We start from the raw sequence: 17,234 nt of genomic DNA, 5'->3' as shown, positions 1-17,234 counted from the left end.
ATCAGTTGATTGGAACTTCCTCACGGTAGCCATGACGACGGCACTAGAAGCCATTCCAATGGTCTACTTCAGAGCCAAAAACAAGTCCATAATGCCAACAACAACCTGTTGTCAGAGAATTTGCCACCTCAGAAGTGGGCAGCTATGTGGCTGTATAGCAACATTAAAGCTCGGCCGACTGACGCATGTGAATCACTCTAAAAGCACAATATAATACAATATAATATATCAGACAATATAAAGGTATATAATATATCAGACAATATAAAGGTATATAATATATCAGACAATATAAAGGTATATAATATATCAGACAATATAATGGTATATAATATATCATAAAGACAATATAAAGGTCTATAATATATCAGACAATGTAAAGGTATATAATATATCAGACAATATAAAGGTCTATAATATATCAGACAATATAAAGGTATATAATATATCAGACAATATAATGGTATATAATATATCATAAAGACAATATAAAGGTCTATAATATATCAGACAATATAAAGGAATATAATATATCAGACAATATAAAGGAATATAATATATCATAAAGACAATGTAAAAGGTATTTAACACACCGTGAAGACTATGTAAAGGTATATAATACAGGAAGGAATAGTCCAGTCTGGTCTATGTGGCTACCGAGTGGTGCAGAGGTCTAAGGCACTGCATCTCAGAGCTTGAGATGTCAATACAGACCCTGGTTCGATTCCAGGCTGTATCACAACTGGCTGTTCTTGTGAGTCCCATAGGACGGAGCACAATTGGCCCAGCGTCGTCCAGGTTTGGCCTGGGTAGACCGTCATTGTAAGTAGGAATTTATTCTTAACTGACATGCTTTTGGCCTACACTTTAACAGCCAATCAGAACACACGCTGTGACTTCCTACATGTTTAACAACAGGTTTTAGGCCCTTATTAGGATTACATAACAGATATCAACTATCCAAATCACAACGTTGTGTGTTCTAACTTCCTTATGGTAACGTGGCCATGAAAACAGCACTAGAAGCCATTCCAATGGTCTACTTCAGAGTTCAACCTGGTCTTCTTTAGAGCCAACAACAAGTCCATAATTCCAAAAACAACCTGGTCTACTTAGAGCCAACAACAACCTGGTCTACTTTAGAGCCAAAAACAAGTCCATAATGCCAACAACAACCTGGTCTACTTTAGAGCCAACAACAAGTCCATAATGCCAACATCAACCTGGTCTACTTTAGAGCCAAAAACAAGTCCATAATGCCAACAACAACCTGGTCTACTTTAGAGCCAACAACAAGTCCATAATGCCAACAACAACCTGGTCTACTTTAGAGCCAAAAACAAGTCCATAATGCCAACAACAACCTGGTCTACTTTAGAGCCAAAAACAAGTCCATAATGCCAACAACAACCTGGTCTACTTTAGAGCCAACAACAAGTCCATAATGCCAACATCAACCTGGTCTACTTTAGAGCCTACAACAAATTCATAATGCCAACATCAACCTGGTCTTCTTTAGAGCCAACAACAAGTCCATAATTCCAAAAACAACCTGGTCTACTTAGAGCCAACAACAACCTGGTCTACTTTAGAGCCAAAAACAAGTCCATAATGCCAACAACTACCTGTTGTCAGAGCATTTGCCAACTCAGAAGTGGGCAGCTATGTAGCTGCAAAGGAACATTGAAATTAGGCCGACTGACGCATGTGAATCACTCTAAAAGCCCCCCCCCCACCCCCACACACACACACACTTCAATCTCATAGGAAAGTAGACTACGGGTCCACAACCCCACATCTTGTTACCACAACATCTTTCTGCTACACCAGCACTGCTTTCAAACCCGGCTGACGTTATGACCGAGTCATCACTGTCTCTGTCTCTGAGGCTGAACAGGCCACCAACATCACTGTCTCTGTCTCTGAGGCTGAACAGGCAGAGCAGGCCACCAACATCACTGTCTCTGTCTCTCAGGCTGAACAGGCCGAGCAGGCCACCAACATCACTGTCTCTGTCTCTGAGGCTGAACAGGCAGAGCAGGCCACCAACATCACTGTCTCTGTCTCTGAGGCTGAACAGGCCGAGCAGGCCACCAACATCACTGTCTCTGTCTCTGAGACTGAACAGGCCGAGCAGGCCACCAACATCACTGTCTCTGTCTCTGAGGCTGAACAGGCAGAGCAGGCCACCAACATCACTGTCTCTGTCTCTCAGGCTGAACAGGCCGAGCAGGCCACCAACATCACTGTCTCTGTCTCTGAGACTGAACAGGCCGAGCAGGCCACCAACATCACTGTCTCTGTCTCTGAGGCTGAACAGGCCGAGCAGGCCACCAACATCACTGTCTCTGTCTCTGAGGCTGAACAGGCCGAGCAGGCCACCAACATCACTGTCTCTGTCTCTGAGGCTGAACAGGCCGAGCAGGCCACCAACATCACTGTCTCTGTCTCTGAGGCTGAACAGGCCGAGCAGGCCACCAACATCACTGTCTCTGTCTCTGAGACTGAACAGGCCGAGCAGGCCACCAACATCACTGTCTCTGTCTCTGAGGCTGAACAGGCCGAGCAGGCCACCAACATCACTGTCTCTGTCTCTGAGGCTGAACAGGCCGAGCAGGCCACCAACATCACTGTCTCTGTCTCTGAGGCTGAACAGGCCGAGCAGGCCACCAACATCACTGTCTCTGTCTCTGAGACTGAACAGGCCGAGCAGGCCACCAACATCACTGTCTCTGTCTCTGAGGCTGAACAGGCCGAGCAGGCCACCAACATCACTGTCTCTGTCTCTGAGGCTGAACAGGCCGAGCAGGCCACCAACATCACTGTCTCTGTCTCTGAGGCTGAACAGGCCGAGCAGGCCACCAACATCACTGTCTCTGTCTCTGAGGCTGAACAGGCCGAGCAGGCCACCAACATCACTGTCTCTGTCTCTGAGGCTGAACAGGCCGAGCAGGCCACCAACATCACTGTCTCTGTCTCTGAGGCTGAACAGGCCGAGCAGGCCACCAACATCACTGTCTCTGTCTCTGAGGCTGAACAGGCCGAGCAGGCCACCAACATCACTGTCTCTGTCTCTGAGGCTGAACAGGCCGAGCAGGCCACCAACATCACTGTCTCTGTCTCTGAGGCTGAACAGGCCGAGCAGGCCACCAACATCACTGTCTCTGTCTCTGAGGCTGAACAGGCCGAGCAGGCCACCAACATCACTGTCTCTGTCTCTGAGGCTGAACAGACAGAACAGGCCACCAACATCACTGTCTCTGTCTCTGAGGCTGAACAGGCCGGAGCAGGCCACCAACATCACTGTCTCTGTCTCTGAGGCTGAACAGGCCGAGCAGGCCACCAACATCACTGTCTCTGTCTCTGAGGCTGAACAGGCCGAGCAGGCCACCAACATCACTGTCTCTGTCTCTGAGGCTGAACAGGCCGAGCAGGCCACCAACATCACTGTCTCTGTCTCTGAGGCTGAACAGGCCGAGCAGGCCACCAACATCACTGTCTCTGTCTCTGAGGCTGAACAGACAGAACAGGCCACCAACATCACTGTCTCTGTCTCTGAGGCTGAACAGGCCGGAGCAGGCCACCAACATCACTGTCTCTGTCTCTGAGGCTGAACAGGCCGAGCAGGCCACCAACATCACTGTCTCTGTCTCTGAGGCTGAACAGGCAGAACAGGCCACCAACATCACTGTCTCTGTCTCTGAGGCTGAACAGGCCGAGCAGGCCACCAACATCACTGTCTCTGTCTCTGAGGCTGAACAGGCAGAGCAGGCCACCAACATCACTGTCTCTGTCTCTGAGGCTGAACAGGCAGAACAGGCCACCAACATCACTGTCTCTGTCTCTGAGGCTGAACAGGCAGAACAGGCCACCAACATCACTGTCTCTGTCTCTGAGGCTGAACAGGCCGAGCAGGCCACCAACATCACTGTCTCTGTCTCTGAGGCTGAACAGGCAGATCAGGCCACCAACATCACTGTCTCTGTCTCTGAGGCTGAACAGGCAGAACAGGCCACCAACATCACTGTCTCTGTCTCTGAGGCTGAACAGACAGAACAGGCCACCAACATCACTGTCTCTGTCTCTGAGGCTGAACAGGCTGAGCAGGCCACCAACATCACTGTCTCTGTCTCTGAGGCTGAACAGGCCGAGCAGGCCACCAACATCACTGTCTCTGTCTCTGAGGCTGAACAGGCCGAGCAGGCCACCAACATCACTGTCTCTGTCTCTGAGGCTGAACAGGCCGAGCAGGCCACCAACATCACTGTCTCTGTCTCTGAGACTGAACAGGCCGAGCAGGCCACCAACATCACTGTCTCTGTCTCTGAGGCTGAACAGGCCGAGCAGGCCACCAACATCACTGTCTCTGTCTCTGAGGCTGAACAGGCCGAGCAGGCCACCAACATCACTGTCTCTGTCTCTGAGGCTGAACAGGCCGAGCAGGCCACCAACATCACTGTCTCTGTCTCTGAGGCTGAACAGGCCGAGCAGGCCACCAACATCACTGTCTCTGTCTCTGAGGCTGAACAGGCCGAGCAGGCCACCAACATCACTGTCTCTGTCTCTGAGGCTGAACAGGCCGAGCAGGCCACCAACATCACTGTCTCTGTCTCTGAGGCTGAACAGGCCGAGCAGGCCACCAACATCTCTGTCTCTGTCTCTGAGGCTGAACAGGCCGAGCAGGCCACCAACATCACTGTCTCTGTCTCTGAGACTGAACAGGCCGAGCAGGCCACCAACATCACTGTCTCTGTCTCTGAGGCTGAACAGGCCGAGCAGGCCACCAACATCTAAACATCTAAACGATTTAGATCTAATCGTTCTCCTCCCCACAATATCCACAATCAATTATCAATCAATCAATATTTGGCAGTGATATTTAATTCAGGTGTTTGCATTGTAAACAGTTAGTGTGTGCTGATTGTGCAACTACATTCTTGTTTCATTACAACTATTTGTTGAAGAAAAGCACGGTACTTGTGGTTTCATCAGCAAATAGAATCTAGGACGCCGTAGTCAAAGCAAACGCCTTCAAATGTCATGACCTGGTTAAATCGTCCTCGAGTCCACACACACCTTTCACTTGTGTCACGTTGTAACTGCAGCCCTGATACGTGAAGACATGATAAACGTACATACCCTGTCTGTTATGATGCGCAATGTAGTTATTTGGTATTTTGTCCTGCACTGTATAGAGTACAGCTTCTCAGGACCAGGACACCAGAGGGGATCCACAGGGAATGAACAAAGGGATAGAATGTCTGCCCACCTCAGGTTTCAAAGGGACACCAACCATTCTGTTGTCAGGTTGCACATTCCAGAGAGCAGAATGACAACATGCAGTGAAAGAGGGAGGGAGGGAGGGAGGTGTGTGCACGTTTAGGTGTGTTTGTGTGTGTGTGTGTGTGTGTGTGTGTGTGTGTGTGTGTGTGTGTGTGTGTGTGTGTGTGTGTGTGTGTGTGTGTGTGTGTGTGTGTGTGTGTGTGTGTGTGTGTGTGTGTGTGTGTGTGTAATGTTACATCATCAGGAGGAGCTCTGACAGTGTATAAAGGTCAGTGACTGTAGAGGGAAATGCCAGACCCACGGAGATTTCACCTGCGGAGAACAGAGCAGACCTGACTGACTCACCTGCTGAGAGGACGGGAAGAAGAAGGGAATAATTTGCTCAAGTCAGTCTTTCAATCAGTCAGTTAGTAAAGTAGGAAACTCAGTGAGTCGATTGTACATCAGTGATTCAGAGATTCAGTGAATCAGATCCTGTATGTGCTGTAGGTCAGATATTTGGCAGGTCATTTGAATCAGGTGATTCAAACAGAAATTGAACGAACCAGGTGACCAGGTGATTCAGATAGAGACAAGGTGAGCAGTTGACCCAGTCGAAGCAGGCACCAGTTGACCCAGTCGAAGCAGGCACCAGTTGACCCAGTCGAAGCAGGCACCAGTTGATCCAGTCGAAGCAGGCACCAGTTGAACCAGTCGAAGCAGGCACCAGTTGAACCAGTCGAAGCAGGCACCAGTTGACCCAGTCGAAGCAGGCACCAGTTGAACCAGTCGAAGCAGGCACCAGTTGACCCAGTCGAAGCAGGCACCAGTTGACCCAGTCGAAGCAGGCACCAGTTGAACCAGTCGAAGCAGGCACCAGTTGACCCAGTCGAAGCAGGCACCAGTTGACCCAGTCGAAGCAGGCACCAGTTGACCCAGTCGAAGCAGGCACCAGTTGACCCAGTCGAAGCAGGCACCAGTTGACCCAGTCGAAGCAGGCACCAGTTGAACCAGTCGAAGCAGGCACCAGTTGACCCAGTCGAAGCAGGCACCAGTTGACCCAGTCGAAGCAGGCACCAGTTGATCCAGTATAAATATGCCCAGTTTGTCCAGTGTGGTCCAGTTCTCTCTGTTGCTGGTTCTCCTTCTGGCTGTTATGGGTCAGGACTGTGCTACTTCCACGGTCCAGAGGGAGGCCCAGGCCAGGGTGTGTGTGAAGGACAGGGTCTCTCAATGTGTGGACCTGGCCAAACTGCAGGAGCTGACCCAGGAAGTCCAGAAAGAATTCGTAAGTACTGACCAACTGTAGTTACACATACTGTCTTCATCAGTAGACTACTGTATATATCTCTATATATACTGTCTTCATCAGTAGACTACTGTATATCTCTATATATACTGTCTTCATCAGCAAACTACTGTATATCTCTCTCTATATATACTGTCTTCATCAGTAGACTACTGTATATATCTCTATATATACTGTCTTCATCAGTAGACTACTGTATATCTCTATATATACTGTCTTCATCAGTAGACTACTGTAGTATATCTCTATATATACTGTCTTCATCAGTAGTCTTCATCAGTAGACTACTGTATATCTATATATATATACTGTCTTCATCAGTAGACTACTGTATATCTCTATATATACTGTCTTCATCAGTAGACTACAGTATATCTCTCTCTATATATAATGTCTTCATCAGTAGACTACTGTATATCTCTATATATACTGTCTTCATCAGTAGACTACTGTATATCTCTATATATACTGTCTTCATCAGCAAACTACTGTATATCTCTATATATACTGTCTTCATCAGTAGACTACTGTATATCTCTATATACACTGTCTTCATCAGTAGACTACTGTATATCTCTATATATACTGTCTTCATCAGTAGACTACTGTATATCTCTATATATACTGTCTTCATCAGTAGACTACTGTATATCTCTATATATACACTGTCTTCATCAGTAGACTACTGTATATCTCTCTCTATATACTGTCTTCATCAGTAGACTACAGTATATCTCTCTCTATATATACTGTCTTCATCAGTAGACTACTGTATATCTCTATATATACTGTCTTCATCAGTAGACTACTGTATATCTCTATATATACACTGTCTTCATCAGTAGACTACTGTATATCTCTCTCTATATACTGTCTTCATTAGAAAACTACATATACTGTCAGTTGAAGTGGGAAGTTTACATACACCTTAGCCAAATACATTTAAACTCAGTTTTTCACAATTCCTGACATTTAATCTGTGTAAAAATGTCCTGTCTTAGGTCAGTTAGGATCACCACTTTATTTTAAGAATGTGAAATGTCAGAATAATAGTTGAGAGAATGATTTATTTCAGCTTTTATTTCTTTCATCACATTCCCAGTGGGTCAGAAGTTCACATACACTCAATTAGTATATGGTAGCATTGCCTTTAAATTGTTTAACTTGGGTCAAACATTTTGGGTAGCCTTCCACAAGCTTCCCACAATAAGTTGGGTGAATTTTGGCCCATTCCTCCAGACAGAGCTGCTGTAACTGAGTCAGGTTTGTAGGCCTCCTTGCTCGACATGCTTTTTCAGTTCTGCCCACAGGTTTTCTATAGGAGGAGGTCAGGGGTTTGTGATGGCCACTCCAATGCCTTGACTTTGTTGACCTTAAGCCATTTTGCCACAACTTTGGGAGTACGCTTGGGGTCATTGTCCATTTGGAAGACCCATTTGCGACCAAGCTTTAACTTACTTCCTGTCTTGAGATGTTGCTTCAATATATCCACATAATTTTTCCGCCTCATGATGCCATCTATTTTGTGAAGTGCACCAGTCCCTCCTGCAGCAAAGCCCCTCCACAACATGATGCTGCCACAACCCGTGCATCATGGTGGGGATGGTGTTCTTCGGCTTGCAAGCATCCCCCTTTTTCCTCCAAACATAACGATGGTCATTATGGCCAAACAGTTCTATTTTTGTTTCATCAGACCAGAGGACATTTCTCCAAAAAGTACGATATTTGTCCCCATGTGCAGTTGCAAACCATAGTCTGGCTTTTTTATGGCAGTTTTGGAGCAGTGGCTTCTTCCTTGCTGAGCGGCCTTTCAGGTTATGTCGATATAGGACTTGTTTTTACAGTGGATATAGATACTTTTGTACCTGTTTCCTCCAGCATCTTCACAAGGTCCTTTGCTGTTGTCCTTTGCTGTTTTTTTTCTGAGATCTTGGCTGATTTCTTTTGATTTTCCCATGATGACATGGAAAGAGGCACTGAGTTTGAAGGTAGGCCTTCAAATACATCCACAGGTACACCTCCAATTGACTCAAATTATGTAAATTAGCCTATCAGAAGCTTCTAAAGCCATGACATCATTTTCTGGAATCTTCCAAGCTGTTTAAGGGCACAGTCAACTTAGTGTATGACCCACTGGAATTGTGATACAGTGAATCATAAGTGAAATAATCTGTCTGTAAACAATTGTTGGAAAAATTACTTGTGTCGTGCACAAAGTAATGTCCTAATCGACCTGCCAACTGTATACTGTCTTCATCAGCAGACTACTGTATATCTCTCTATATATACTGTCTTCATCAGTAAACTACTGTATATCTCTCTATATATACTGTCTTCATCAGTAGACTACTGTATATCTCTCTATATATACTGTCTTCATCAGTACACTACTGTATATATCTCTATATATACAGTATACTGTTCATCAGGACCTCTCCCCAAAAGACAATGTAGGACTCCATCCCCAACTACAACATTTTCTGTCAAGACAGAACTGCTGAAGGGGGTGGCATTGCAATCTACTGTAGAGAAAACCTGCAGAGTTCTGTCATGCTATCCAGGTGCCCAACAGTTAGAGCTATTACCTGTCCATCCTGTTACAGACCTATATCTATCCTACCTGCCTTTCCAAAGTCTTCGAAAGCCAAGTCAACAAACAGATCACCGACCATTTCCAATCCCACCGTACCTTCTCTGCTATGCAATCTGGCTTCCGAGCTGGTCAAGGGTGCACCTCAGCCACGCTCAAGGCTCTAAACGATATCATAACCGCCATAGATAAAAGACAGGAGCTGTGCAGCCGTCTTCATCGACCTGGCCAAGGTTTTCGACTCTGTCAATCACCACATTCTTATCGGCAGACTGAACAGCCTTGGTTTCTCAAATGATTGCCTCGCCTGGTTCACCAACTACTTCTCAGACAGAGTTCAATGTGTCAAATCGGAGGGCCGAACCTCTGGCAGTCTCTATGGGGGTGCCACAGGGTTCAATTCTCGGGCTGACTATTTTCTCTGTATATATCAATGATGTTGCTCTTGCTGCGGGTGATTCTCTGATCCACCTCTATGAAGACGACACCATTCAGAATACGTCTGGCCGTTCTTTGGACACTGTGTTAACAAACCTCAAAACGAGCTTCAATGCCATACAACACTCCTTCCATGGCCTCCAACTGCTCTTAAATGCTAGTAAAACTAAATGCATGCTCTTCAACCGATCGCTGCCCACACCCACCCACCCGTCTAGCATCACTACTCTGGACGGTTCTGACTTAGAATACGTGGACAACTACAAATACCTAGGTGTCTGGCTAGACTGTAAACTCTCCATCCAGACTCACATTAAGCATCTACAATCCAAAGTTAAATCTAGAATTGGCTTCCTATTTCTCAACAAAGTCTCCTTCACTCATGCTGCCATACATACCCTTGTGAAACTGACTATGCTATCAATCCTGGACTTCGGTGATGTCATTTTCAAAATAGTCTCCAACACTCTACTTAGCCATTTTGATGCATTCTATCACAATGCCATCCGTTTTGTCACCAAAGCCCCATATACTACCTACCACTGCGACCTGTATGCTCTCGTTGGTCTTTGCTAGGTAAAGCTCCGCCTTATCTCAGCTCACTGGTCACCATAGCAACACCCACCCGTAGCACGTGCTCCAGCAGGTATATTGCACTGGTTATGCCCAAAGCCAACACCTCCTTTGGCTGCCTTTCCTTCCAGTTCTCCGCTGCCAATGACTAGAACAAATTGCAAAAATCACTGAAGTGGGAGACTTATATCTCCCTCACTAACTTTAAACGTCAGCTGTCAGAGCAGCTTACCTATCGCTGCAGCTGTACACAGCCCATCTGTAAATAGCCCATACAACCAATTATCTACCTCATCCCCATTATGGTTTTAGTTTTTCTGCTCTTTTGCACACCAGTATTCCTACTTGCACATCCTCAACTGCACATATATCACTCCAGTGTAAATTGCTAAATTGTCATTACTTTGCCACTATTGGCCTATTTATTGCCTTACCTCCTTACTTCATTTGCACACACTGTATACAGATCTTTCTATTGTGTTATCGACTGTATGTTTGTTTATGTGTAAATCTGTGTTGTTGTTGTTGTTTATGTCATACTGCTTTTGCTTTATCTTGGCCAGGTTCGCAGTTGTAAATGAGAACTTGTTCTCAACTGGCCTCCCTGGTTAAATCAACACGTAATAAACAGTATCACACTATAGTTACTACACGGCTCTGACAGAAACAGTGTCGTGAGAACACTGTAATGTAAACTGTTACCCAATGTAGCCACGTGTGTTTGAAAAACGCGTTTTGGTCACTTGATGTCTAAATGTTTAACCTGGAGGAATAATGTGACTATTGTATAACTGGAAATACACACGTGTGTATAACAGCAACGCATCTATACTGAAGCGTTGTATGGCAAAAATGTGTAACGTGTCAGTACCAGTGTCAGATGTCGCAGGTCCTCCACAATGGATCATGCCATCCTGACACCATTCAGTGTGTCCCTGTGGCTTGTGTTGCAAGTTCAATGCATAGAAATGCCATCTATGGACAGGGCTTGGAACTTGAGTTTTGAGTGGTAAAATCATGGGTACCCTTCCCAATGGTTTACCAGAGATAGATTCTATTTTGATGGGTCATTACACTCCCAATGGTTTACCAGAGATAGATTCTATTTTGATGGGTCATTACACTCCCAATGGTTTACCAGAGATAGATTCTATTTTGATGGGTCATTACACTCCCAATGGTTTACCAGAGATAGATTCTATTTTGATGGGTCATTACACTCCCAATGGTTTACCAGAGATAGATTCTATTTTGATGGGTCATTACACTCCCAATGGTTTACCAGAGATAGATTCTATTTTGATGGGTCATTACACTCCCAATGGCTAAACAGAGATAGATTCTATTTTGATGGGTCATTACACTCCCAATGGTTTACCAGAGATAGATTCTATTTTGATGGGTCATTACACTCCCAATGGTTTACCAGAGATAGATTCTATTTTGATGGGTCATTACACTCCCAATGGTTTACCAGAGATAGATTATATTTGTTGATGGGTCATTACACTCCCAATGGCTAAACAGAGATAGATTCTATTTTGATGGGTCATTACACTCCCAATGGCTAAACAGAGATAGATTCTATTTTGGTGGGTCATGTGTGAATGAGTCTGTATAGCGGATTGACATACTGTACCTGTTGTTTCCTTCACTAGACAAACACGTCTCATGATGACAGAATCCTGTTAAAGACAGTCACCTTTGACAAGATCAAGAAGCACAAGAAGGTAAGGACTGACACAGAAGAAGACAGGCCACCCCTCAGAGCCTGGTTCCTCTCTAGGTTTCTAATCTCCACCAGGTACAGCCAGAAAAGGACAGGCCACCCCTCAGAGCCTGGTTCCTCTCTAGGTTTCTAATTTATACCTGGTACAGCCAGAAGAGGACAGGCCACCCCTTAGAGTCTGGTTCCTCTCTAGGTTTCTAATCTCTACCTGGTACAGCCAGAAGCGGACAGGCCACCCTTCAGAGCCTGGTTCCTCTCTAGGTTTCTAATCTCTACCTGGTACAGCCAGAAGAGGACAGGCCACCCCTTAGAGCCCGGTTCCTCTCTAGGTTTCTAATTTCTACCTGGTACAGCCAGAAGGGGACAGGCCACCCCTTAGAGCCCGGTTCCTCTCTAGGCTTCTAATTTCTACCTGGTACAGCCAGAAGGGGACAGGCCACCCCTCAAAGCCCGGTTCCTCTCTAGGTTTCTAATTTCTACCTGGTACAGCCAGAAGAGGACAGGCCACCCCTCAGAGCCTGGTTCCTCTCTAGGTTTCTAATCTCTACCTGGTACAGCCAGAAGAGGACAGGCCACCCTTCAGAGCCTGGTTCCTCTCTAGGTTTCTAATTTCTACCTGGTACAGCCAGAAGGGGACAGGCCACCCCTCAAAGCCCGGTTCCTCTCAAGGTTTCTAATCTCTACCTGGTACAGCCAGAAGAGGACAGGCCACCCCTTAGAGCCCGGTTCCTCTCTAGGTTTCTAATTTCTACCCGGTACAGCCAGAAGAGGACAGGCCACCCTTCAGAGCCCGGTTCCTCTCTAGGTTTCTAATTTCTACCTGGTACAGCCAGAAGAGGACAGGCCACCCTTCAGAGCCCGGTTCCTCTCTAGGCTTCTAATTTCTACCTGGTAAAGCCAGAAGAGGACAGGCCACCCCTCAGAGCCTGGTTCCTCTCTAGGTTTCTAATCTCCACCAGGTACAGCCAGAAGAGGACAGGCCACCCCTCAGAGCCTGGTTCCTCTCTAGGTTTCTAATCTCCACCAGGTACAGCCAGAAGAGGACAGGCCACCCCTCAGAGCCTGGTTCCTCTCTAGGTTTCTAATTTCTACCTGGTACAGCCAGAAGGGGACAGGCCACCCATCAAAGCCTGGTTCTTCTCTAAGTTCCTGACTTGTAGGGAGTTTTGCCACTGTGCTTTAGCCTCTGCATAGCTTTGCTCTTCAGGGTTTTACACCGGGTTTCTGTAAAACACTTTGTGTGACATCTGCTGATGTGTAAAGGGCTTCATAAAAAATACATTTGATTGATTGATTTGTTGGCGCTCTGGGATCCTGCATGAGTCTGAGACGAATGAGTGCAATGAAGAAGTTCCATCGACACCATGTCCATCGTGCTTGACCTCGACAGCACATCTACTAAACACAATGTCTCCTGTTCTCTCCCATGTCCAGTACCACGGCTGTGTCCTGCTCAAAATCCTGGACTTTTATCGGGAAGTTCTCCAGAGACAAGACAGAAATTATCCTGACCTCGTGGGCCTGCTGGATGAAGTGGAGGAATGCGTTCACCCAGTAAGTGTCTCAAACATTATAACTGCCTCCACAAATGGCACCCTATTCCCTACATGGTGCACTACTTTTGACCAGGGTCCATAGGGCTCTGGTTAAAAGTAGTGCACTATATATGAAATAGGGTGCCATTTTTTGGGGGGACACTTCCTATGTGAATTGCATGAACCCATCTCTCTGTGACGGTAGAGACTCAAACACAGACAGGATTTCCTGTGGCCCCTTTTTTGTGTTTCAGTGATTATGTTACACTGCTCTGTAACCCAGTGATTATGTTACACTGCTCTGTAACCCAGTGATTATGTTACACTGCTCTGTAACCCAGTGATTATGTTACACTGCTCTGTAACCCAGTGATTATGTTACACTGCTCTGTAACCCAGTGATTATGTTACACTGCTCTGTAACCCAGTGATTATGTTACACTGCTCTGTAACCCAGTGATTATGTTACACTGCTCTGTAACCCAGTGATTATGTTACACTGCTCTGTAACCCAGTGATTATGTTACACTGCTCTGTAACCCAGCTAGTGTCTGTTTAGAAGACTCTCACACTAAATCTGTCAAAGCAATTTATGACAACATCTGACAAAGTACAAGTTTAAATGTTTTTATTTTTATAGATACGATTGTTTGATTGGCTGATTGTTTGATTGGCTGATTGTTTGATTGGCTGATTGTTTGATTGGCTGATTGTTTGATTGCAGGTAAAGATCTGTGAAAAGCTAAACCAGGAAGCTGCTGGGAAGCCAGTGAATGAGGTAAACACAGGACGGCGCTGTCAGTCAAACACAAAAGCACATTAAAGCGTGCTTTCAACCACACGGGGACACGTCAGCATGAGGTAATGAACGACAACCTAATATAGCTTTTTAAAACGGATTGTGTTTTATTTCCCCAGTCTAAGATAGAGGAAGATGTGGAGCTGCTGTCGAAGGATGCAGCCATACTGCAGCTGCAGAGACTGAAGGCAGCCAGTAAAAAGGTGTGGTTCCACGTTACCTCTTCATCACCAGTGATCACACATCAATAACACTCGAGATGGGCTACAGAGAACATCACTGTGTGTTACAGCTACACACTGTGCAAGCATGTGTCATGGACTGGCCTTAATAGCTTGTTTCTAGGTTCCTCAGTCAATCCATTTTTATTTTAGAAGTACTGTTGTCACAAAGAGCTCTATAGTTACCCAGCCTAAACCTAAAGGTCTCTATAGTTACCCAGCCTAAACCCAAAGGTCTCTATAGTTACCCAGCCTAAACCCAAAGGTCTCTATAGTTACCCAGCCTAAACCCAAAGGTCTCTATAGTTACCCAGCCTAAACCCAAAGGTCTCTATAGTTACCCAGCCTAAACACAAAGGTCTCTGTAGTTACCCAGCCTAACGGTATCTATAGTTACCCAGCCTAACGGTCTCTGTAGTTACCCAGCCTAACGGTCTCTATAGTTACCCAGCTTAACGGTCTCTATAGTTACCCAGCCTAAACCTAAAGAGCAAGCGAAGCAGAAGCACAGACAGGTTCCTCCAGCTAACACCATCTCTCTGTTCCCTCTATGGTTGTGCAGGTGGTTGAGCTGTCCGAGAGGGCGACTCTGGACAAGGCCATGGTAGAGCTATGGGGTCTGGAGGACTACATTTGGGGGAGGGGCCTCCGCAGGAACTGAGGAAGTAATCGGACCGCCAGGAACAACACACACACACACAGAGACACACGCGTTACCGTGACTACATATACACAGTCCTGCGTTACAGTGACTACATATACACAGCCCTGCGTTACAGTGACTACATATACACAGCCCTGCGTTACAGTGACTACATATACACAGCCCTGCATTACCGTGACTACATTTACACAGCCCTGCGATACCGTGACTACATTTACCGTCTTGATGTCACATTTACTGGTTTTACCCTCGTGAGCTGTCGTTGCTTGTAGCCATATTCCCTTAGACATGTTCTGACACGTCCCCTGTTGTTTGTCCATTTCTTCATCTACTTTGGATAACTGTCAACAATTTGATTGACTTGGAATTTTGAACTTGTCCAATATTCAGTTGGGGAGAATATTTGCGTCTACTGTTGCTGCTAGTACTGCATGTTCTGTTACTACTTGTACTATATGTTATGTTGCTGCTAGTACTACATGTTCTGGTACTGCTAGTACTACATGTTCTGTTACTGCTAGTACTATATGTTATGTTGCTACTAGTACTACATGTTCTGGTACTGCTAGTACTACATGTTCTGTTACTGCTAGTACTATATGTTATGTTGCTACTAGTACTACATGTTCTGTTACTACTAGTACTATATGTTATGTTGCTACTAGTACTGCATGTTCTGTTACTGCTAGTACTACATGTTCTGTTACTACTAGTACTACATGTTCTGGTACTGCTAGTACTATATGTTCTCTTTCTGCTAGTACTATATGTTCTGTTACATGTTATTACTGCTAGTACTACATGTTATATTACTGCTAATACTACATGTTCTGGTACTGCTAGTACTACATGTTCTGGTACTGCTAGTACTACATGTTCTGGTACTGCTAGTACTACATGTTATATTACTGCTAATACTACATGTTCTGGTACTGCTAGTACTACATGTTCTGGTACTGCTAGTACTATATGTTCTGTTACTACTAGTACTATATGTTCTCTTTCTGCTAGTACTATATGTTCTGTTACATGTTATTACTGCTAGTACTACATGTTCTGTTACTGCTAGTACTACATGTTCTGTTACTGCTAGTACTATATGTTCTCTTTCTGCTAGTACTATATGTTCTGTTACTGCTAGTACTACATGTTATGTTGCTACTAGTACTATATGTTCTCTTTCTGCTAGTACTTTATGTTCTGTTACATGTTATTACTGCTAGTACTACATGTTCTGTTACTGCTAGTACTACATGTTCTGTTACTGCTAGTACTACATATTCTGGTACTGCTAGTACTACATGTTATATTACTGCTAGTACTACATGTTCTGGTACTGCTAGTACTACATGTTCTGGTACTGCTAGTACTACATGTTCTGTTACTGCTAGTACTACATGTTCTGGTACTGCTAGTACTACATGTTATATTACTGCTAATACTACATGTTCTGGTACTGCTAGTACTACATGTTCTTGTGTACTGTGTATATATTCCATTTGCTTCTCTGGAGTGTTGCTCTCCTACAGGACTATATTACTTTATTTGAAGTAAAGCCATAGGAAAAGATGTGTTTTCTCCAGATTGTCTGTACTTTCAGTGAAAGGTCTAATCTGTGACAGTGAATGCAGCCATTCAACTATAGATTTATCACGCCAGCATATCAATGGATGTTTTTCATGCTTTTTTTAAAATGAAAACCCTGTCTGTAAAAAAAACACACTGAGGCCAATGAATGTATTACGTCTGTATTTAAACCTGTGTATCAATAAAAAGAGAAGCCTGCAACACCTGACTCAGTACGGCTCAGTATCCTACAACCTAGTGGAAAACCCTTCTCCTGTGGACCTGTGTGTAGAGAGGGAGAGACCGGGAAGAGAGGGAGAGAGAGGGAGAGACCGGGAAGAGAGGGAGAGACCGGGAAGAGAGGAAGAGACCGGGAAGAGAGGGAGAGACCGGGAAGAGAGGGAGAGACTGGGAAGAGAGACTGGGAAGAGAGGGAGAGACTGGGAAGAGAGGGAGAGACCGGGAAGAGAGGGAGAGACCGGGAAGAGAGGGAGAGACCAGGGAGAGACCGGGAAGAGAGGGAGAGACCGGGAAGAGAGGGAGAGACC

At 45.4% G+C, this 17,234-nt stretch overlaps 1 protein-coding gene across 1 annotated transcript; it reads left to right on the top strand.

Moving 5' to 3' along the window:
* The first annotated feature begins 5,567 nt into the window (after window positions 1-5,567).
* si:ch211-266a5.12 (uncharacterized) lies at window positions 5,568-16,912 on the top strand. The gene is made up of 6 exons (XM_031815646.1): window positions 5,568-6,550; window positions 11,831-11,902; window positions 13,336-13,455; window positions 14,161-14,214; window positions 14,355-14,438; window positions 15,019-16,912. The coding sequence occupies exons 1-6, from the start codon at window positions 6,359-6,361 to the stop codon at window positions 15,115-15,117; spliced, it is 621 nt and encodes a 206-aa protein (XP_031671506.1). The 5' UTR covers window positions 5,568-6,358; the 3' UTR covers window positions 15,118-16,912.
* Window positions 16,913-17,234: the final 322 nt, after the last annotated feature.

Source organism: Oncorhynchus kisutch, unplaced genomic scaffold, assembly GCF_002021735.2.
Source record: "Oncorhynchus kisutch isolate 150728-3 unplaced genomic scaffold, Okis_V2 Okis09a-Okis19a_hom, whole genome shotgun sequence".
In the NCBI taxonomy this organism is placed as follows: Eukaryota; Metazoa; Chordata; class Actinopteri; order Salmoniformes; family Salmonidae; genus Oncorhynchus; species Oncorhynchus kisutch.
Note: the sequence above shows the minus strand (reverse complement) of the source record. Positions and strands in the feature narration are given on the sequence as shown.

Excerpts from the sequence above, each read along its gene's own strand:
- si:ch211-266a5.12 (XM_031815646.1), top strand. The coding sequence starts at position 6,359 with ATGCCCAGTTTGTCCAGTGTGGTCCAGTTCTCTCTGTTGCTGGTTCTC. Across the intron at positions 6,551-11,830 it reads AGGAAGTCCAGAAAGAATTC|ACAAACACGTCTCATGATGA; the intron begins GTAAGTACTGAC and ends TTCCTTCACTAG. Across the intron at positions 14,439-15,018 it reads TGAAGGCAGCCAGTAAAAAG|GTGGTTGAGCTGTCCGAGAG; the intron begins GTGTGGTTCCAC and ends ATGGTTGTGCAG.